Source organism: Microtus oregoni, unplaced genomic scaffold, assembly GCF_018167655.1.
Source record: "Microtus oregoni isolate MIOR12 unplaced genomic scaffold, Mior012 000005F_ref0000423, whole genome shotgun sequence".
Classification (NCBI taxonomy): domain Eukaryota; kingdom Metazoa; phylum Chordata; class Mammalia; order Rodentia; family Cricetidae; genus Microtus; species Microtus oregoni.
Genome location: NW_024543064.1, coordinates 37852009 through 37874704, shown reverse-complemented (window position 1 = coordinate 37874704; position 22696 = coordinate 37852009). Strand labels below are relative to the sequence as shown.

The window sequence follows — 22696 nt, the reverse complement described above, 5'->3', positions numbered from 1 at the left end:
ATACTCCCGTCCCATTTGACTTTTTATCAGGCACCAGAAAAGATCGAGTCGCTCAGAATCTCAGCTGTGTCCCTAGCCTGTAGTCTGACCGGCTGAAAGGGTACAGTCTTCGCGCCCAGGGAGACCACCACTGGGGGCGGTGGCCCCAAGAGACTCCCATTTGGGGCGGGTCTCCGCAAAGCCCCACGGGGCGGGCGCCAAATGTATCGGCGTGAATAAAAGCAGGCAAATATTAAAGAATATATACAAATTTAATGATTAAATAAAACTTACAGAACCGAGGTTCCCGCGTAGCACGGGAGGTAGGAAAGGAAGGGTGGAGCCGCCTCCCGTGCGCCCATTTATCAGTACGCATTCACCCGAGGCAAACCCGCCCCCTAAAGGGGCTGGCTTAACCCTACATGGACCACTCTCCACTGGATGGCTCCACATCCGTGAGTATCTTAGCAGTGTGAACTGGACTCAATGGTAGGGAGATGACATGAAGCTGAAGGGGAGCAGGTAGGGAGGTGGTGGATGGATCTGCAGGAGGTAGGTAGAGCACTGTGGGATAAATTTGATCAAAGTATATTGTATACATGTATGAAATTCTCAGTGAATTAATAAAATATATTTTAGAAGCAAAAAACAAAAAGAAAGAATGAAGATGAATAAAGAAAACTCCGGGGAATGTTGGAGAAAATTATAAGAGAAAATACTCAGGTTGTGGGTATTTAAGAAAGACTTGAGCCTGCCAAAGGAGTAGAAAGCTTCTTCAAAAAGACAATCAGGAACAACTCCTTTGTCTAGAGAAGGGGATTTATATAAGGTGCTGTAAAGTTAAAAGATCAGCAGCCATTTTGAATCAGCTATGCACACACCCAAAGTGTCCTGAATTTAATCCTCTGAGAGAAGATCTCAAAGCTACAAGAGAAATGAAGCACATAACACGTGAATTGTGCTCACCCGCTTACCAAGGACTCTCGCGTGACACGTGAAATGTGCTCACCCGCTTACCAAGGACTCTTGCGTGACTCGTGAAGTGTGCTCACTCACTTACCAAGTACTGTCGTGTGACTCATGAACTGTGCTTACTCGCTTACCAAGGACTCTCGTGTGACTCGTGAAGTGTGCTCACTCGCTTACCAAGGACTCTCGCGTGACTCGTGAAGTGTGCTCACTCACTTACCAAGGACTCTCGTGTGACTCGTGAAGTGTGCTCACTCACTTACCAAGGACTCTCGTGTGACTCGTGAAGTGTGCTCACTCACTTACCAAGGACTCTCGTGTGACTCGTGAAGTGTGCTCACCCGCTTACCAAGGACTCTCGTGTGACTCGTGAAGTGTGCTCACCCGCTTACCAAGGACTCTCGCGTGACTTGTGAATTGTGCTCACCCGCTTACCAAGGACTCTCGTGTGACTCGTGAAGTGTGCTCACCCGCTTACCAAGGACTCTCGTGTGACTCATGAAGTGTGCTCACCCGCTTACCAAGGACTCTCCAGAGAAAGCTCTTAGGCTGGCTATGAGGCAGGTAGGGGCAGCTGCAGCCTGACAGAGAAGCAGGTAACATGGAAAGCAAGCTTTTGAGAACCTCCTGGAGCTCTCTTCCTGCAACCTCTGAGAGTGGCTGGCTTCTGCCTACCAACCAGAGGCTGAAGGACCTCAGAAGAGGGATGACAACCAATTCAATTCCATTGCCGAGCAGTTTTCCCCATTTCCCCCCCCCCCACACACACACACACACTAACATTTCCAACACTTCCAAGTGACTTTGGGTATTCTGATCCCTCCTGGGTTGGTACAGACCCAGTGTGGGGAGGTATTGTTTTTAATGGCACCCTACTTCCTTACCCCATTCTGTATTGCCAACTTCTAACTGCAGTGGTGATTCTGTGCTTTTCTGCTTAGTTCGACACATGAATTGAGTGTTGTGGGCATGACACCCCTGCACCAGCTGGTTCCTTCCCTCTTCCTCTTGTCTTGGCCCCATTGAAAGCAGAACCAATAAGAGACCTCTAAAGGACACAGAACAGTCTTCAGGATAGAACATGTGTCAGTGCACAAATCAAGTCCTGCCAAGTTTTTAAAAGCTGAAATCATATTGAGTATGTTTTATGACCTCAGTTCAGTAAAACTAGAAAAAAATTAGAACCTTGAAATTTATACAAATGCATGCAAATCAAATAATATAATCCTAAACACTCATTGGGTCAAGAAAGAAATTTAGAAGAAAATTAAAACATTTCTTGAAATAAGTGAAAATAGAAACAGAGTACACAAAAACGAAAGCACTGACATCAGTAGGGCTTCAACCAATCAGAACCTTCATTTGAAAACCAAGAAAGACCTAAATAAACAGCCTATCCTTGCAACCTACCTATCATTGTAACTTGAGGAACTATAACAAAAACAGGAGGGAATCAATTCCCCTGGCTTTTTGGCAATGGTAGAGATCATACTAGGAAAGGGACCTTCCACTGATATATATCTCCAGCTCCCAAATCAAACTTGATAAATATAAAAAATAATTAAAACAGAAATAAGTTAAATAGAAGCTAAAACGCAAATTTAAAGGATCAATGAAACAAAGAATGGGTTTCTCGGGAAAACAAAATAGACAAACTCCTAAAACAAAAACAGAAGACTCTGAGTCAATTAAAATCCATAATCCTCTATCTAGGTTTATATCCAAAGGAAATTAAATTAGTATGTAAAAATGGCTACTCTCTTTGTTAAATGCAGCATTCTACACCATAGTCAAGAACGGAAGTTTTAAAAAAGATATGGTGTCAGCATGTTTCCATTAACATGTAAATGGATAAAGAAAATTTATCATATATACAAAATAAGATACTATTCAGCCTTTAAAAATATTTTGTCATTTGTGAAAACAGATCAACCTGAAGGACATTATACTGGATTAAGATAAGCAAAAAACATGCATACTGTCATGATCTCATTCACATGTGAAATATAAAATCTGAAATCACAGAAGCAGAAAGTAAAAGAGCAGTTATCAGGGACTGGGAACAAAGAGGCAGTATAAGGGGCATTGTGAACAATGAAGTAGTCTCTGTAAGACAAGAGGAAACTGCTCTGGAGACCTGATGTACAGCATGGTCATATGCTTGTGCTGGGAATTTGCTAATACAATAGATCTTCAATTTTCTTACTGCAAAAACGAAACTGGATAATGGATATGCATCCTGGTTAGTTCTTATTGTCAACATTTCACAACCTAAAGTCACCTGGGGAAAAAAAGGAGCATCAGCTGAAGAATCACCCAGATCAGCTTAGCCTATGGCCGCCATGTCTAAAATAAATTATCTTTACTGATAGTTCATAAGGAAGAGCACAGCCCACTGTGGGCAGCACCATCCCTGGGCAGATGGGTCTGGTCTGTATAAGAAAGATAACTGAGCAATTCCTTAAATGTCTTTCTGCCATTTGAGTTTCTTCTGTTGAGAACTCTATGTTTAGCTCTCCACCCCATTTTTTAATTGGATTTCTTGGTATTTTTGTGTCTAGTTTCTTGAATCCTTTATATATTTTGGAGACCAGCCATCTGTCAGATGTGGGGTTGGTGAAGATCTTTTCCCATTCTGTAGGTTGACTTTTTGTCTTGTTTATTGTGTCCTTTGCCTTACAGAAACTTCTTAGTTTCAGGAAGTCCCATTTATTGATTGTTGTACTCAGTGACTACACTTCTGGTCTTCTAGTTAGGAAGTGGTCTCCGGTACCATTGTGCTCGGTGTGCTCAAGTCTACTTCCCACTTTCTCTTCTATCAGGTACAATGTAACTGGCTTTATGTTGAGGTCCTTGATGTACTTGGACTTTAGTTTTGTGCAAGGTGATAGATATGGATCTATTTGCAATTTTCTGTTGACATCCAGTTATTCCAGCACCATTTGTTAAAGATGTTTTTCTTTTTATTGCAACTTTTTGGCTTCTTTGTCACAAATCAGGTGTTCATATATACGTGGATTAATGTCGGGGTCTTCAATTTGATTCCATTGATGCACATATCTGTTTTTATGCCAATACCAAGCTGGTTTTATTACTATAGCTCTATAATAGAGCTTGGGGTCAAGTCCAGAAGCTCCTCTATTTATAGGATTGTTTTAGCTACTCTGGCTATTTTTATTTTCCCATATGAAGTTCAGTAATGTTTTCTCAAGGTCTGTGAAGAATTGTGTTAGGATTTTGATGGGGATTGCACTGAATCTGTAGATTGCTTTTGGTAAGATTGCCCTTTTATTATGTTGATCCTACCTGTCCAAGAGCATGGAGATATTTCCATTTTCTGATGTCTTCTTCCATTTCTCAAGAGTTCTCTTAAAGTTCTTGTCATACAGGTCTTCCCATGGTGGGAGTGCAATCTTGTACAGCCATTCTGGAAATCAGTATGGCAGTTTCTCAGAAAATTGGGAACCATTCTACCTCAAGACCCAGCGATATCACTCTTGGGCATATATTCAAAGGATATTCAATCATACCACAAAGACATTTGCTCAACAATATTCATAGCAGCATTATTTGTAATATCCAGAAACTGGAAACAACCTAGATGCCCCTCAACTGAAAAATGGATAAAGAAAACATGTTACATTTATACAATGGAATATTATTCAGCTGTTAAAAATGGTGGCATCATGAAATTTGAAGGCAAATAGATGTCACTAGAAAAAAAACACATTCCGTCTTTTTGTCAGAAAGACAAACACGGAATGTACTCACTCATAAGTGGATAGAAGATACAAAGCAAAACAAAGGATAACCAGACTACAGTTCAAAATTCCAGAGAAGCTAGAACCTTCTTCCAGTAACTGATGGAACCAGAAGCAAAGATCCGTAACCAAGCACCAGGCCGAACTTCTGGAATCCAGTCAGAGAGGGAGGAGGGAATACATGAACAAATGAGATCAATATCATGATGAAGATATCTAAAGAGACAGCTGAACCAAACTTATGGAAGCTTATTAACTATGGATGGACAACTGTGGAGCCTCCAGTGGTCTGAACTAGGCCCTCTGGATGTGGGAGTCAGTTGTGAAGCTTGACTCCTGATGGTAGAACGAGGATCTATCTCTGGTGCAGGAGCTAGCTTGTTAGAGGCGATGCCATACTCAGACTTTATGCAGAGGGGAAGGGCCTGGACCTGCCCCAAATTAATGCACCAAACTGTTGGCTGCCCATGGGAGCCCTTACCTGTTAGGAGGAATGGATGGAGCATGGGCTGGGGGCGGGGGGGAGAGGGGAAGTAGGAGTGGGAGGGAGAACTTTGGTTGGAATTTAAAATGACTTAAAAAATAAATAAATGTTTGAAAAAAAGAATAATGATCAGGGTCTGGAGAGATGGCTCAATGGTTTAAAACCACATACTGATTACAGGTGGATGTGGTAGCACTTGGGGAGCAGAAGCAGGCAGATCTCTGTGAGTTCAAGGCCAGCCTGCTATAAATAGTGAATTCCAGGACTTCTGGGGTTCTATAGAGAGACCCTGTCTCAAATAGATAGATAGGTAGATGGATGGATGGATGGATGGATGGATGGACAGATAGACAGACAGATAAATCTAACTGAGCATGAATTAGAGCTCAAGCCAGTAAGCAGCCTGGTTTCTGCTTCAGTTCCTGACCTGAATTCCTTCAATGAAATATTGTGGCCTGCAAGGATAAGCCAAATAAAGCACCCAAGTTACTGTCAGTTATAGCATTTACCCCAACAACAGAAATAAAAGTAGAACCATAGTATATCACGATGTATACATGCTTCAAAGCATTACAGTATGCATTATATATATGTATAATTATTTTGGTAAATTCCCCAAGTTGATGAGATTAGAAACCACTCTGTTCTTCACCATCTAGCAAATGATGAATCTAAGGGAATCACAGAAAGCACAATGTCTCTCTTACACAGCGTCAAATCAGTACCCTCCATGTGCAGAGCTCTACTTGCATTGTGGGACATCAGTCCCCATAGGGGAATTAAAGGACAGAAACTATCAGAGCATCCTTAATCCATGGTGGACTATTTTAATACCCTCTAAATGTGTCTTCAAGTTTCATTGAGATTAGTCTTTGGAAATATTAAGAAGCAGGGGGGAAATTTATTGTTTAAGGAGAGCATTTCTTTCAGTGACAAATAAGACTTAATTATTACCACTGTCATCGAAGATGATTTGAGAACAAGAGCAACTGTTAACCTCTGAGTTTAGAACCCAAACAGAGCTGAAGTCTTAATGCCCAACAGATAAGTGTGAACGTAGGCTCTCCCAGCAGGAAACAGAATGGATGAGCGAGATAATGAAAAGGTTCAGAACTGTTAATGTATCTTTAAAAAAGAAAGAAAGAAAGAAAGGAACTAAAACAAGAGCCATGCACTATATTGTACTCACTAGATCACATAAAAATATTTTCAAAGTGGTAACCCCATACTGGCAAGTTTATAGTGAAGTCTTTGTCTCACACATTTGTGGGCTTATAAATTAGAAAGACTGTATTGGAAAGCAGTGTGGCAACGTGTGTCTAGTAGGGACAGGCTACATATGTTCTCACCCAGTAATTCCGTTCCTGGGTATTCACTTCAGAGAAATAATCTAATCCAAGTGAAGAAAGGAATTGCAACCAGGAAGATGTTTGTTGTAATGTTATTTATAATAACAGAATAATGATGGCCTAAATGTTTTATATTTAAGTAAAGTATGCCATTTCACTAAATGGAACATTGTAAACTCATTACAATAGCATTTACAAAGACTATATAACAGTTTTGGAAAACTTTTTATAACATAATGTGACCTAAAAATAACAGAATACAGGAAGTAATGACATCATATTTGTGCCATGATTACATCTTTATTTTTTAATACATAATTATTGGCTGTGTATTGTCAGCATGGAAATTTAAGAACTAGAAAACAGCATGTAAAAATGAGAATAACTACTTGTGTATTGAGATTTTTGTTTTCTTTTTATATCATTGCCATATTCAATAATACCGTATACAATTTCAATAGTATTTTTTATTTAGTTTGTTTTTGTGTATCAGTATTTTGCCTGTATATATGCATGTGCACCATTTGTGTGCCTGGTACTTGTGGAGGTCAGAAAATGTGGCTGAATCCCCTAAAACTGGAGTTACAGATGATTGTGGGCTGCCATGTGGGTGCTGAAACTGAATCTGGATTCTCTGCAGTTGCAGCAAATTCTCTCAGCACTGTGCTGCCTCTCCAGCCCTTTTGATAGTTTTCTAAAGGCTGTGGGGTCACAGCCAGAAGGTTTGGTAAAGCTGTACTCCCTTGTTCACGACCTAAATTGGGAAACTTTCATATTTCTAAACTTTGGGTTTCCTCACCTCTAAAGCAGAGGTAATTACCTGCATGGTAAGAATGATGTGGTAGCCAAGGTAATTCAGGCTCAGAAAGATAAATGTAGTATGTCCTTTTTCATATGGAAATCCTGTTTTCTAATTAGTAAATCTGTCTATCTGGGGGAATGTAAATCTGGGTAAAGGCCAGGAAAGTAAACAGAAAGAAAGATACCTTAAGAGAAGAGGTGAGGAACAAAAACAACATAGGCGACAGATATCAAAGTGGAAGTGGCCATGAGGCCACAAAGGTACAGCAGGAGGAAAGAGTAGGTTGGGGCAGGGAGATGAAGAGAAGAGCGAGTGGAGGCTCAAATTCTTCTGAAACAAAATAAGTATGAAAGTGTCATAAGACAGTCTTAATTTGTAACCTAATTAAGTAAATAAATAAATAATTGACTATTTAATTCCTAGAAAATGAATAAACATAAAGCACCCAGTGCATAGTAAATGTTTAATAACATGTTCTTAATTGACTATTTTCTGTAAAAGATTTTGCCAGTTTATAAATACACACACATACACCCAGAGAGAGATAGTTTAAAGACAGCTTAAGAAAAGCAGTCAGGGAAAAATAAGGAGAATCCAATAAATGATAATTCTCCCCATTTTTCCAGTTTCTGTCTATGAAAAGTGCAACGTAATTGAAGAATATTTTAGCAGCATGTTAAGAAATCATAATGAACGACACTTGTTTCTCAAAACTTCTTTTTCAATAGCAAAATATGGAAAATACAGATAGAGGCATCTCAGCACACAGAGGCAAAGCCAGAGGTGCACGTTTGTGCTCATACATCCTTAGAGTTCTAAAGAACACTTTGCTCCTTTGTTGTGGTGAACACATATACCTTTCCCACATAGCAAAAGGTATCATTTCGCTTTTAATTATGGAATCCTATTATGCATTGCTTTTATTTGGCAAAGATGCTTGTTTCAGGAAAATTAATTTAGACAGTTCCATTTTTCAAACCACAAAACCTTCTGTCCCAGGCTTCCAAAGAACAATTAGATCTGGATTCTTTCCCCACAATCAAACTGACAGTTTCTTATGGGAAGAAGGTCGTGGTTGATCAGTTTGGCATCTAGCTTCCAAAAGTGCCACTGAAATGCAGAAAGTGCTTCCATGACAAGATACTTTTGCTTCCTGTAGTATATAAAAATGATGTCATGAGAGGTGTTACCCTGGCTGGGCAGGAACACGGATTAATGATGCCTTGCTTTCAGTATCAGTTTTATTCTCTGCATCATGATGTTTTTCACAGGAACTCTGCCATTTTGTTCAGTTCAGCAAAGATGACAGAAAGCCTGTTAGTGCCAAATATAGTGGTAGTGGCGAGAGATAGAGATCTGAATGCCGCCATGGCTGCATCTGGAAGAGTGCACAGTCAGAGAAACTCACACAGACAATGGAACACAGTTGTAGCATCTGTGGTCAAGGGTAATCCAGTTGCTCAGGAGCCATGAGAGGGCACTGAACCAAGTCTGGAAGAGCAAGGGGAGCTCGCAGAGGGTTGTGATGTGTTAGTCAAGTTGCACATGAAGGAGGAGGGGAGAAATAGGAAATCCCTACTATATTATGTAACATTATCTAGATGCATGTATCATACTACAGTAAGCTAACTAATTTACTAGTAGGTAGGCCATTAAATCCATTTTAAATTATCTGACTTATGTATGGTCATTTTTGCCAGTATGTGGAAGAGACAAGTTCAGAGAAAGGTAAATTTTTGTCCTATGCAGCAAGGATATTACAAAGTTCTGGCTTCTGAGTGTTTCTTTTTAAAAAATATTTTATTTAATATCCATACATGCATATAATGTGTTTGGATCAAATCTATCACCCACTAGCTCCCCTCCAACCCCTCATTATTACTGAGTAGATGAAAGCCCACAAGTGTTCTACAGTAAATGTACAGCTAGCAGATCTATTAGACAAATCCACGGGAGTGAGCATGGGAGTGAGTGTAGACTCCAAATGGAGAACCCGAATTGCAACGCTTTGGAAACACCTGTCTTTTGGATAGTCACTGTCAATTCTGTAGAAATCTTGTGAAATCATGACTTTCTCCCTTCCGTAATGGCATTGATCCCAAAATATCCCAGCAGTGTACGGATCATTCTTTAAACCAGACTTTTGCTGTGCGGGCAACTGTATACCATACCATACCATAGAACCCTGGTGTGAAGTCATTCACTCAGCCCAACCTTTGTTCTCATAGTCAAATCTATATAAGCTAGTCCACCACAACTCTCTTTATGGACAGGACTCATTGACAAGAAAGGAGTCCTAAGCAGGAGGCCCTGAGCAGGAGAGACAGTGTGTCTGCTGTCACTGATAAACAAGTCTAGGTGTCCCTGAATTCTCTAGCAGCAGATTCAGGAAGGTGTAATCTACTGACGTTTTGCTCTATCCTCACAAGCTATTGATATTCTGTATTTACCCTTGACTTTGGTTTCAATTAACATGAGATCAATAGCCCACAAAATTAACTGTTTATACCTTTACCCCTAGAGATACAGGAAAAAAGCTTAAGTCACTAAACCAGCCCCAGAGGAAGAAATTCCTTCTCACCTGGGTGCTGTAAGGTACCCCGCTAGAACTGGAAGCAAAGTCTCCAAAGAGACTACTTTTAATTCAGTCAGGTAGACACTGATGCAAATCAAGTACCTTTGCCTTCCTCCCAGGCCTGCAGGCTACTATGCATACAAGGCTGTGTTTCCAGTCACTGGGGAAGGGAGCAGAAGTCTTCAAAAAGTACCACATAACTGCTGCATTTTCTCCAATAATTAATCACAAACTTCTAGCTTAACTAGTTACGCTTTAAAAATGTAGTTAGTGCATGAAGACTTCTTTGAATTGTGTATTGATTCTTAATTAATCCTGCCAGTATCTGCTGGGAAGCTTCATGGTCACATCCCCTCTGAGATGCAAGGCACCTCCTTGCCAGATCCATCCGGTCTCTTGATTCTGTGAAATGCATGCTTGTTAACTGTGTGAGGGTATAAAAACTGGAAACCATGTGAAATGGGGAGCACAGTTAGCAACAGCGAGAAACATCAAAGGGGAAACATCAAGAAAGCATTGGAGAGAGCATGGGAAGACTAAATAAGATATGATAAAAAAAAAAGACTTGCATAAGCTAAATTATTGCCGGGCAGTGGTGGCACATGCCTTTAATCCCAGCACTTAGAAAGCAGAGGCAGGCGGATCTCTGTGAGTTCAAGGCTAGCCTGGTCTACAAGAGCTAGTTCCATGACAGGCTCCAAAGCTACAGAGAAACCCTGTCTTGAAAAACCAAAAAAAAAAAAAAGCTAAATTATTTTATTTCCCCTCAGATATTGTTAGCCAGTTTTTGCCTGCTTTAGCAATCCTTCTGAACCCTGAGAGGTTTAGTGGGCTTAACCCCAACATAAACCTCAATACTGAATCATACATTTACTTCTGCCTGTATGTACATGGGTGTGGGAACATCTACTGGACCATAAGCAGCCTCCTCAGGACAGCATCCCTGAAGAATACTGACTCTCCCTCCCCCAGCAGCCATTCATCATCAATAGCTCCTCAGTGGGAGTGGGAGGTCATGAGCCCATTCCCCATCTATGCTTGGATTTTGGCTGGCTTGATCTTGGCCAGGTGTTGTGCACACAGCCCCAGCATGAGTGCAATGTGTGCACATCCCTGTCGTGTATGGAAAACTACAGACATCTCTGGTTCCTAGACTCTTTTGTCCTCTCTTTCAACACAGTCTGTCAGCAATGGGGAAGAGGGTGTGGAATAAATGTTCCATCCAGAGCTGAGCACTTCACAGTCTCTTACTCTCTGCATGTGTCTGGATGAGGGAGGTCTCTGTATTAATTGCCATCTCTTGCAAAGATAAACCTCTTTGATGAGGGAAGAAAGATGTACTAATATATGGGTTTAAAAACTAATTTAGAAGGATAGGTCCATATATATTGGAAAGTTTCTACGGTAGGTTTCCATATGGTGTTTTCAAAGATCTGTAGTGGAAAATATTTCTCCCCATATTTACTCTTCAACCCTGCCCTCCCATCTCCTGCCCCATTTAATCCTCCCTTCCATTTTTCCTATTTTCTCCTTTATTCCACCTGCGTTTTATGCCCCTTACATTGAAATCCCATTCATGGCCCCTCCCTAGCCTCCTGCTTCCTATGGGCACTGCAATTTAAGCACACATATCTAAAGGAGTCAGTCCTAGCATCCACATATGAAAAAGAGCATGTGGCATTTGTCTTTCTGGGTCTGGTTGCCTCACTCAGAATGGTTCTAATTCCTTATTTCTTTCAGTCCTTCACAGTTCTTTGCAAAGTTGCTGGCAACTGCTTTCTGCACTTACTGAATCTAAAGAACAGAAATGAAAAGAAAAAACTTTATTGAACACTCACGTATGTTAGGACTTTGTACTCTTCAATGTACACGTAAATAGGTGTAAGTGTGGGTAAAATCTAAAAATCTAGAAGGGAGACCAAAAGAGGGTAATGATAAGAAGTGATAAAGCATGGGGGTTAGTAAGAAAACACCTGGGTCATAAGAGAGAAAGGGGATATAATGCATCAGGGTTAGGTGCAGGAGGAGAGCCACAAAAAGACGCTTGGTTAGGATAGGTCATATGGTATCTAAGACATTATAAGTAGAGTTTTAAAAAAGCAAAAAAAAAAAGAGTGACATTAGTACTCTCCTGTTAAATTTTTTTTCTTTCATTATGTTTTATGTTCTACCCTACACTATTAGAGTTGAAGTCATTCATCCAAGGGCTAAACCTCTTACAGGTGCCTAAGCTAGGATTCCTTGTTGTTGTTCTTGGCAACCTACACATGATCAGACCTGGGTCTTCTTACTCTGGTCCCAAGCCTTATGCTGCTTCTGCTTGCCCGGATCTCTGTGCTTTCTCTTCTACATCCAGCCCCATGGGAGGCTCCAGTGCAGCAGCCTGTGAGGCATCAGTGCCCTGACTCTGTGCCTCAGCCTAGGGAAACTGAGTTACAGACTCACATTAATTGCTTCTGTCTTTATATCTTTTCCTCCTTCTTTGGTTCTTCTATTCTGCTGGTTTTGTTTTGTTATACGTTCCTTCAAATAATCTTTATTTAGTACATTGTTGTTAAATAATCAAATCTATAAAGAGAAGAAAACAATATGTGAGGGAGATGCCTTGGTGGCCTTAAAACTAAATGTCAGCATCAGCAGACATATTGACTCCCAAAGACAGAAATTAGCTGGGCTTTATGGCCAGTCTAGGTTCTTTCTTTAAGATTTATTATTGTTGGGCTGATCATGGTGCACTTGAGAGACAAAAGCAGATCCATTTTTATAAGTTTGAGGCCAATATGGTTTACATAGCTAGTTTCAGGTAAGCCACAATTACATAGTGTGATTTTGTCTCAAAAATAAAATTTATTATCATAATTTATGTCTGGGTAGTGTAAGTGTGGAGGGGCACAAAGTATGTGACATGAGTGAAGATGCCTTCAGACTCCAGAGATGGAGCTGGATCCCCAGAACTAGAGTTCCAGACAGTTGTGAGCAAGCCATGGTAGGAAGCAACCTCTGGTCTTCTGCAGGCGCAGGATGAGCTGTTAACTGTTGAGCCATCTCTCTGAGCCCTTCTCCTGTTCTTTCTTAAAAATTGGCCCTTCTTCAAGGAAAAAAAAATCCCCATCCATTAGGACCTACTTTCATAGCCTCTCTTTAAAGGCGGCCCTCTTGGTAATTCCTCAATTAAAACCACTTGAATCAAAAGCACCAATTTAGGGGCTAGAGAGATGGCCCAGCAGTTAAGGGCACTCGTTGCTGTTTGAGGGAACCCAGGTTTAGTTCTCAGCACCCACATAGTGGCTCCCTACCATCTGTCCTCAGCAGGCACCTGCATGCCCATGATGCCTGTGAATTCATGCAGGTACACATATATGTACACATAAGTAAATATTTTTATTTAAAAAACTAATAAGCACTTAACATTGGAACTCAGAATAAATCGTTAAGTGAATCCTTTCCCTTCTTCTTTTCTACTATTTCATTTTCCTTCACTTTTTTTCCTACTTCTGGGTACCTGTGCTTTTCTACAGAGCACAGTAGCCGGAATGATTGGACTTACCTTAATTTTTGAAATTTGGTTCTGACCTTAATAGATACTTTTGTTTTCCAAATGTGAGGTTATAGTATGATGGTTATCTTTTTCAAACAATTCATAAAACTTGTGGGTATTTTTCTTTTCTATCAGCATATATTAATTATACTCAAGAGTAGATTTCATTATGACAGTTCATATGCATGCATCATGCACTTTGATCACAGTTACCCCCATTCCCTTCTCTTGCCCCTCCCACTCTTACTGACATCGTTCCTCTTCTGAGCTGCTCCCGAACCTACTTTCACATCTTTCTTTTTTACTTATGTATTTATTGACAGTGAACCAATTAGTTTCATTAAGGTTACTTGTAGGAATATGGGTAAGGGGTTATTTACAGGAGTATCAGTGACTCACCTCCCCTTCAGTCATTAACTATCTACAGATCCTCAGAGAGGGATCCTGGGGGTAGGGGTACTGGCGCCTTGCTGCCATTAAATCCCTATGGGGAAAGGTGGGGCCACACACTCTACTCTTCTTCCAGCACTCATGCTTTCTGCCCCCTTTTCTACATTGCTCCCTGAGTCCTGGAGGGAGCTATGTAAATGTTCCACTTAGGACTGAACGCTCAACAGTCAGTTCTTCTCAGCACTTTGATGAGTTATAATTCTCTGCTATAACTATAGCCGACTACATAAAGGAGTTCTGCTGACCCCAGCAGATATGTGTTTAGAAGGTAGTGTGACAGGCTATGACATGCATTTGGAAAAGCAACAGTGTGGCTTTTCCACCAGGGCCTGTGGTCTCTCCAGTCACAGGCTTTCCACCAGGTTTACAGGATAGTTGTAAAGGCCCTCCTTGGGAGCAGGCCTCAGTCCTGTCAGAAACAGCTGGTTCTTCCCATAACGGTCATGCCACTATTGCACCAATGAGCACCTCTTGCCCTTGGCAGGTCAGCAGTGTGACAGACAGCGTCCGTGGCTGAATAAGTCTTTTAATAACAATTCTCCCACAGTGTTGTGCATACCATCTTGTGGTACTATGAAAGCTAGCCAACAGAATGACGGCTTGATTTCTCTTTGTTCATAACCAACCAAAATATAGGGTGTCTTCAGCAACAGGGTCTTACCATGTAGTTCTGGTAGGCAGCCAAGCAGTGGCAATAAATGCCTTGTATTGATTGGAGGAAATCGGGAACCTCTCTGTCCATCAACTCATGGGGAAGCAGCTCGGCCTTGGCACTAGGATTTTTATTTAATAGCCTTTGGCTTCTGGGAGTCACTTTATCTGCCACGCAAGGTACCTCTGTTCAAATTCTTTTTTTAAAGCATTCACACTTGTATTTAGTGTGTGGTAAATATATTCTCATACCATCTTTCCTCTTCCTTCCCCTCCCCTTCTGTCCTCCTCCCGATGGTCTACTTTGTCTCCTTAGACAGATTAACATCTGCTTTCAAGTACTACATAAATGAGTTCATAGATACATAGATGGGTAATTTTATTTATCTCTATAAAATCTAGGAACCGCAAACGAGAGAAGGCAGGCAATATTTGGGTTTTTTTGTTCTGCTATTGGCTTAATCTGAGTTGATTTTTTTAAAACATCTTCCTTGAAAGCCAAGCTAAAAAATTTAGTCTTTATCAAAAATGTAATTAGAATCATTAAATTATTCAAAGAGTAGCACAGATTTAACTTAAAATGATCAGTCCTTTGCCCAGTGAGGAGGCTAAACTAGGGTAAGAGACTTTAAAACTCTGAGTTAGGAAGATTGGTGCTATGTGAACTGTTCTCCAGAGAGAACAGTTGAAAGTCCAGGTGCCCAGAAGGAGAAAGGGGAGGAAAAGGACCCGAAGGGGAAGCTGGATTGTCTGAGGTGTGAAGCTAAATGTGTGCCTCTGCCCCTGGGCTCCTTCCATAGATGTCTTTCCGAGGTCCTCTGCAGGCTGGCTGGCTTCTGGAGTGACAGAAGAGCACTCAGGATTACTGGTGCCCTTGTTGAAGTCATCCCTGCAGTGACAGACTGCCTGTTCCCCAAATAGATGTCTTGCATGAAAAGAGAAAGCAAAACAGAACAGATAATCAGTGGCTCTTCTCTGTCACCACGCAGAACCCACAAAACCATCCCCTGAGCTCCTAGAACACCGTGTCCCTTTGCATTCTGGAAGATAATTGCAGTGTAGTCGTGACCAAAACGAAAAGTCCATTTTTAACCGCAGCCTCTTGATCACCCCATCCAGATGAAGAGGGCCAGATTCTCTGTAGCCCAGTTCCTGGATCCCCAAGGCTCAAAAAGAAAGGGCTTTGAAGGAAAGTGTGGAGGCAGTCCACAAGTACTGTTTATACCTAATATGCCTAATGTGTCTGTTGGAAGAGAGGGCCTGAAGCTCAGGACCACATCTGGTGACCAGAAGGGTCCTGTCTAAGAGGGTAAGATTGTAGCCAGCAGATCCTTGTTGGGTGTGCTGTATTGTTCAGGAGCCATGGGACCACAATGTGATGATGCTCCTGTAGGCCACAGATAGGATCCAGCCCAACCTCAGCAGGCTGAGAAGGATCTGACCAAAGAGGAAGCATGAGAGCCACCTAGCAAGAAGAAAGAAAATCAGGTAGCCTGTGTTTACAAACACTGTAGCTTCCCATGGGCAATCTCTAGTGATTATTAGTCTAGTTACTCTAGTAATGACATTTATTATTTTTAACTTTTTAGAATTTAGAATGACTTGACTATTCCACTTCTCTGCTAAAAGCTGGGATGCAGTCATTCTCCAGCATATGCCTTTGTTTTCACTTGAATTTAGACTGCAGATTTTGCGATTCTCTCTGAGGTTACTTGTTAGAACATAAACAGACTACACTTACCTGCTTGTGCCACTAGGTGGTGCACACATATATTAGTCAATTGCAGGATAATAGGGTTTATTATCAGATGAGAATTAATTCGTCACCACAGAGGGGATATAGACAGCAGGAGCTACAGAGGATGGGGAGAGGAGAAGAAGGGATGCACTCACAGAAGAGAGAGATTTATTTATTTATTTTTATTTTTATTTTATTTATTTATTTTTATTTTTATTTTATTTATTTATTTTTATTTATTTATTTATTTTTTTGCTAACTGAAGAATAGTGAAGCAAAGCCATAAAAGGAGGAAACCTGGGAGATGTGATGTGGCAGATGTGGCCTTGGGGAGGGAGGGGGTGCGTGGGGGAAGAACAGGCCTATTTTCCAAGATGATGGCCCCCTTCTTAAAAGGTAATCCCACAGGGAATGAGAAACTAGTTAAGTCACTTGAACTAGATGATATCAGACAGTCCTCGCAGGCTTTTGTTCTGGGCACTGGAAGCACAGAGATGAAATGGATGACTCCAACATCAAGTAAGGAGCTCACACGATAGACAGACACAGAAATAACTATTAAGCCAGCATGGTACAAGAGATCAATTTTACAGTGTACACTGGAGAAACAAAGCAGAAAGTACTTATTCTGCCGAAGAAAGGGGAGAAGGGAGCTAGGCATGAGAGCTAGTGGACAGAGAGACTTCACAGAGGACTCCAGAAGTCCCAACAGCCCTGGCGGAAAGAACACCATAAGCACAGGCGTGGGGGTTTGGAAGGATGCTGTGGACCTGGAGATTAGCTCAGGGAGCTCAGCAAGTGTTTACTGAGTGCTCCTCTGCAGAGTGGAGCGGGGTAACGAAGGCGCTTAGTAGTTCTGAGTCTGTAAAATGTCTCTGTCTATTGAGGAAGATTCACGCAGGCGCTAAAATTGCAATGGGACAGTACAGCATGCAAAATGTGGTTCTTATGAGTTCTGACTCCACCCTTGAACCTCAGTACCGGAGCCCAAGGTTGCTGAGAGAATTCTGCACAAAAAAGGGGGAGCTCTCATGTATAGCACCTGGTTGCATTTGACTTGAAGCCTCTCTTGATCTTTTTAAAGTTCTGAAGTTCGTAGCCAGAAACAGCCAGTTATAGAACACCACACACAGGCGCCAGGACTCGTACCCAGGTGTGTCTGACTCTTGCCAGATTTTTCTTCTCATTCTTCTCTACTGGATCCCAAGCACAGAGTGACCATTTAGCAATTGTTCTTAAGAAGGGATTAGAAACTTTTTGGATAAATAGGCTTTTTTTTCTAATTGTGACCATCATGAAAATAAACTTATGGAAGAAAGGAGACTACTGGATCCTTCTCCTATATGAGCAGAGTGCCAGGCTGTGCAGGTTGGCTTGGGGAAAGGCAGTTTGAGCCAATCTTCCCTCTGCTAGGTTCCACATTAGGGGAAGGAGGCCATCTGGCTCCAGCGTTCCCCCTCACTGGCATGTATGAGTCTGTATTTCATTTCAGCGTGAGAACTCATGCTCGCTACATAGATCAGTGACATCTTGGAGATGCATTGTTTGCTTGAAGTCAACTGGAATGAGTTATGAGCTGGCAGGAAAATGGGGATGTGTTACAGGGCAGGCCTCAAAAAGATACAGACTTGCCTGGAGATCCGTGAGAAGTCAGAAACAACCAGGAGAGAAATCTTCAAGCAATTTTTGTTGTAGCAGATCAAAGTTGAATGCCTGAGGAGATCACCCCAAGGACAAGGAAATTCGAGAACAGGTCCCCATGGGAAAAAAATGGACAGAGGAATTGAGAACATTTAGCCTGGAGAAACAGAAACAGGTATTACTATGGGCTGAGACAACAGAAATCAGTGATGCTACTGTGGGCACCTCACTCTGTTCAGAGGAGAGCTGAATGGACAGTAAGAAGTAGGGAGTTCCTTGTCAAGGAAAGAGGTAGAACAGAAATAGTTCATAGAACTAGGTGTGGGAAGGGAACATTGAAGCAAATGAAAAGACTCCTAAGGGCCTAGTATTGATTCTACGCAAATGGAAGAGGCAGCCTGTGTGACCAAGGGTTGGATGTCCTATAATAAAAGCCCCCCCCCACTGAACTAAATAGGTCATCTTACTCATAACCTATTATGAATTACGATTGCCATAAATAGACTTAGAAATAGGATTGAAACCAGCATGATCTTGCCAGTTAGTGAAGGTGCGGTTGTGAGCGTTTGTTTCCAGGCTTTGAATGTAAGTACTCGTCCTTCCCCTGGGCTCGCTGTGAGTCTGAAATGATATCTCAAAGCTCCTAGCACTTCCCATGCCTTGCCTTTATTCTGCACTAGTCAAGCGAACGTTGCTGACTTCAGTTCTGCTTAAGCTGAACTTCAGGAGGCCATTTTTGGAAAATGGCAAGATAAAGAGGGTGAGGTGGAATCAGACAAGGGGTCACTGGAGAAAATGCCAGGGATGAGAAGTTCCTGCAGCATGAAGCCTAAAGCCAAAGTTGTGTGACCCTTTAAAGAAGATGGAATTATCTATCTTCAGTATTTCTCCTAGAAAAGAGAAGGAACAGTCGGGCAGTGGTGGTGCACACCTTTAATCCCAGCAGTCGGGAGGCAGAGGCAGGAGGATCTCTGTGAGTTCAAGGCCAGCCTGTTCTACAAAGCTAGTTCTAGGACAGGCTTCAAAGCTACAGAGAAACCCTGTCTTGAAAAAAGACAAAAGAAAGAGAGAAGGTGCTCAGCAGGAAGACTGAGGATTAGAGAACCCTGATGTCTTTAAGGAAAGCTGTTTACCATGGTCCCAGTCTGAACTTTCTACACCATTTCTCTGCTCTCACAGTGTCCAGTTCAACACACAGCTTCCTAGGGGTTGGGGAGCTGTACAAGATGACAGCCCTTCAGAGATGTTGATCATCTCAGGTACACACACAAAGTCCAAACACAAGGACCCTCATTCATATAATGCAATATACTTGATAACCAGATTTCTGATTGGCTATACATGAACTAAGGGGTAGGGATTACACTGGAGAAGGAATGCTCAGATCATCATTGGCAACTGACATTGCTGGGTGTTGTAAGTGTTCTCAAGAACTGAGCCCACAGAAGTACCTGGGAGGCAAGTTGCTCAAGGCAAAGAAGGGTGCCAGTATATGAGTTAATCAACTGGTGCAAACACTTCAAGCAAAGAGAAATCTAAGGGCATGGAGTCCAGAGGAATGTGCCTGTATGGGGGATTGGAATGGGCCTTTGCTCTGTGTCTTTGGTAAACCACATTCTCTCCAGGCCTTTTAAAAAAATCTACAGTATGGGCTTATCTAGATGTCCAAAAAGGCTATGTGCTCTACCTTGTCTGTATGGGAGAAGAACCCTCAGCACAATCATGTCCCATAAAATGCACACTGCTCTGTGTGTCCAGACTTCCTCTTGTGTTTCTCCCCTGCCCTGCTAGGCACAGGTTTGGCTGTGGTGCCAGTCACTGCCCTCCGTCCTCACTGTGTGTTTTCTCTTGCAGCAACAGCGGCAGCTTGACCTCCTGACAATAACCAACCCTGGTGAGTAGGTGCAGAGCACCATTCTGCTTAGAGTTTACTCGGAATCATGCCTTGCAGCCTCTCCACATGCGAGCCCCGCCCTCGGCTCCCGTCCAGAATGAAAGCTGTAATTCTTGCACCTTTTAATGGCCTTCCTCTGCGGGCCACTTTCCTTTCCCTCCCAGCTCTGTGCTGTCCCCTGTTGACTGAAGGTGACAGGGCCACAGCTCTGGGTGACAAGTGCACTCTCTAGGAGTGAAGTTTTTTCCCCAAATCACTCATTGGACTCACATATCAAGAAATGGTTCTGGTCTCCTGGGAATGCCTTTTAAAGTTATGGGAAATGGAGAAGCAGCCTACCAGGTGCTATAGAACGACGGGACAATGGCTCATAAGCAAGAGCCTGAGGTGATGGGGTTTGGTCACTGGCTGGTCTGAGGGTCAAAGTGGCATTTGTTTGTCTCCGTTAAGGGAGATTCAAGGCTCAAAACAAACCTGTGGCTGTGGGACCAGAGGCCGTTTCCTTCCCTGAGGTTTCTTTAGCCCAATGAGAGGCTGAGCAGTTTAGTGATATCAGGGAGCTATCTCACTTTGGTTTGGAAAGCCAAGGCTAAATTGAGCTAGAGAAACATTTTTTTAACCAGTGCCAAGAGAGATTGTGAGCATTTGTGAGTGGTCTGCACCCATGGTGATAAAAAATATTTAAGAGCCCCAGTGAACAGCTCCTTTGGTTACTGAACTGTGAAGGGGTGGGCTCCAAGGGAAGGAGCGAGTGTGGCAGAGTGGTTTTATGTAAGGGGCAGCTCGGGAATCGCTCTCAACAAATGTGGAGATATTCAATATTTTAGTAGCCAACGTGGACAACTATGTTGGCCCCACCTTCCACCAGGCCACTATACTTGAGGGAAAAGCTACCATTTTTTGTGGTAGCAAAAAGCCTGAAAAATTGCACTCAGCAGGCAGAATCCTAGCACAAGGGTTAGTTACCTGGTCTACGTATAGTACACTAAGGACGGAGGTAAGGTGCATTTACCCATGTCGGGGGACATGTTTCCACGTGATGCAGCCCTTTGAAATTGAGGCATGAGAAGAATGAATGTGGAAATCGTTGTTGTTGAGTTGGGTCTCACACAGTCGAGTGGCCTTGAAATTTTCAGTTTTTCTAAGAATGATCTTGAACTTCTGATATCCTCGTGATTCCACCATCCTAATGCTGCTGTCACAAGTGTGTACCGTGCCTGGGTGGAAACCATTGAAAACTGTTTCATATGCCCTAGAGAATTATTATCATTTGATAATAATTTAAAGTATTTATACCTTTTTCCAATCACACAGAAGGTTACTAAAAAGAGTTCTATCTGTCTCCTTGAGGCATATAACCCAGGAGAGGAATTACTAATTATATGCATCAGATTTGCCACATAACCAGCAACTGTTCTCCAGTTCCGGAAATCTACTCTTCCAACAGCAGAGTCTAAGCGCTTTCCTTTCTTCGATTCCTCAACACTCAAATGTATCAGAAACAAACTTTGCCAATCAGCATGATGAGCATAAAATGGTGCCCCGGCCTTGCTGTTGTGTGTGTCCCTGATTGGTGGTAGGGTAGATTATCTTCTTTATATGTTCTCTGCTGCTTTGACGTCTATGGCTTGATTTTTTGTATCCTTTGTGTACAGACTATGGGGTCATCTCTATCTTACTGATTCAGAATTCATTATTCTGAATATTTCCATTATATTCACTGCAAACGTCCCAGAATGTGCCTTGTACTTTTTCATTGCTCTGCTGTTCATAATATATTGTGGAAAATTTCTTAAGTTTAATGTTATGTTTATTAATTTCTTGCCATAAGAGCTTTGCTTTGTGAGAAATCCTTTCCAACCGGCTATAACATTTTCCTAAGTCAGGTGTGATGATTTCCACCTGTAACTCCAACATTCTTGAGGCTGGGGTGGGAGGATTTCAGCAGACTCAAAGTCAGGCTGGGCTACAGAATGAGACTATCTCCAAAACAAACTTGTAACAAAGACATATACATATGCATAGCCTTTAATCCCAGCACACAGAAGGCAGAGGCACTGTGAGTTTGAGGTTGGTTCCAGGCCAGCCCAGGGCTACACACTGATGATACCCTGTCACAAACAAACAAAAAGCGTGTGTGTGCCTGTATGTGTGTACCTCTAATACTGGAGAATTTCTTGTGTTCTATCTGAGCCATTACTTTGTCTCAACAATGACTAATCTTTGTATACATTATCAGCCAGGAATTTCATTATTTTTTAATTTACATATGAATAACTCATTGTCTCAGACCCATATGACAACCAGCCCTCCTTTCCCAATCTCGTGACAATTATACCTCCGTTACATTAGTTTTCCTACATGTGGAATCTGTTTCTGAGCTCTGGTCTATGTGTCTTACTTTTTGCCAACTTTCCAATGTTTTATTTAAAGAATTTCAAACTTAATATTATCGTTGTAATTGATTGGAAGACATCTTTCCCCTTTTCCCTTTTATCCTTACCTTTTGAAGGTTATAATTATAGATTTTAAAGTGTACTTCTTACACAAAGTCTAATAATCTGTATTGTGACAACACAACTTAATCCATTGGTGGACCAATGAAACATTTCATCTGATAAAGGCACTTGCCACATAAGTCTGAAAACCTGAGTTTGATCCCTGAAACATATGTGTCCTGCCTGGTTCTTAAGTCAACTTGACACAAGTTAGAATCATCTAAGAGGAGGGAACCTCAATTGAGAAAAAAACCTCCCTAAGACTGGGCCATAGACAAGCCTGTAGGGCATTTTCTTAACAGTGATCGATGTAAGAGGGTACATTGCATGGTGGTCCTAGGTGCTATAAGAAAGCTGGTTGAGCAAG

At 41.9% G+C, this 22696-nt stretch overlaps 1 protein-coding gene across 1 annotated transcript in view; it reads left to right on the top strand.

The window, feature by feature from the left end:
* Positions 1–22696, top strand: part of Agbl4 (AGBL carboxypeptidase 4) — a 1095236-nt gene that overhangs the window by 758072 nt on the left and 314468 nt on the right. Inside the window, exon 6 of the mRNA XM_041652936.1 lies at positions 19792–19831. Within this exon, the coding sequence (XP_041508870.1) occupies positions 19792–19831 (40 nt within the window). The remainder of the gene's footprint in view (positions 1–19791; positions 19832–22696) is intronic.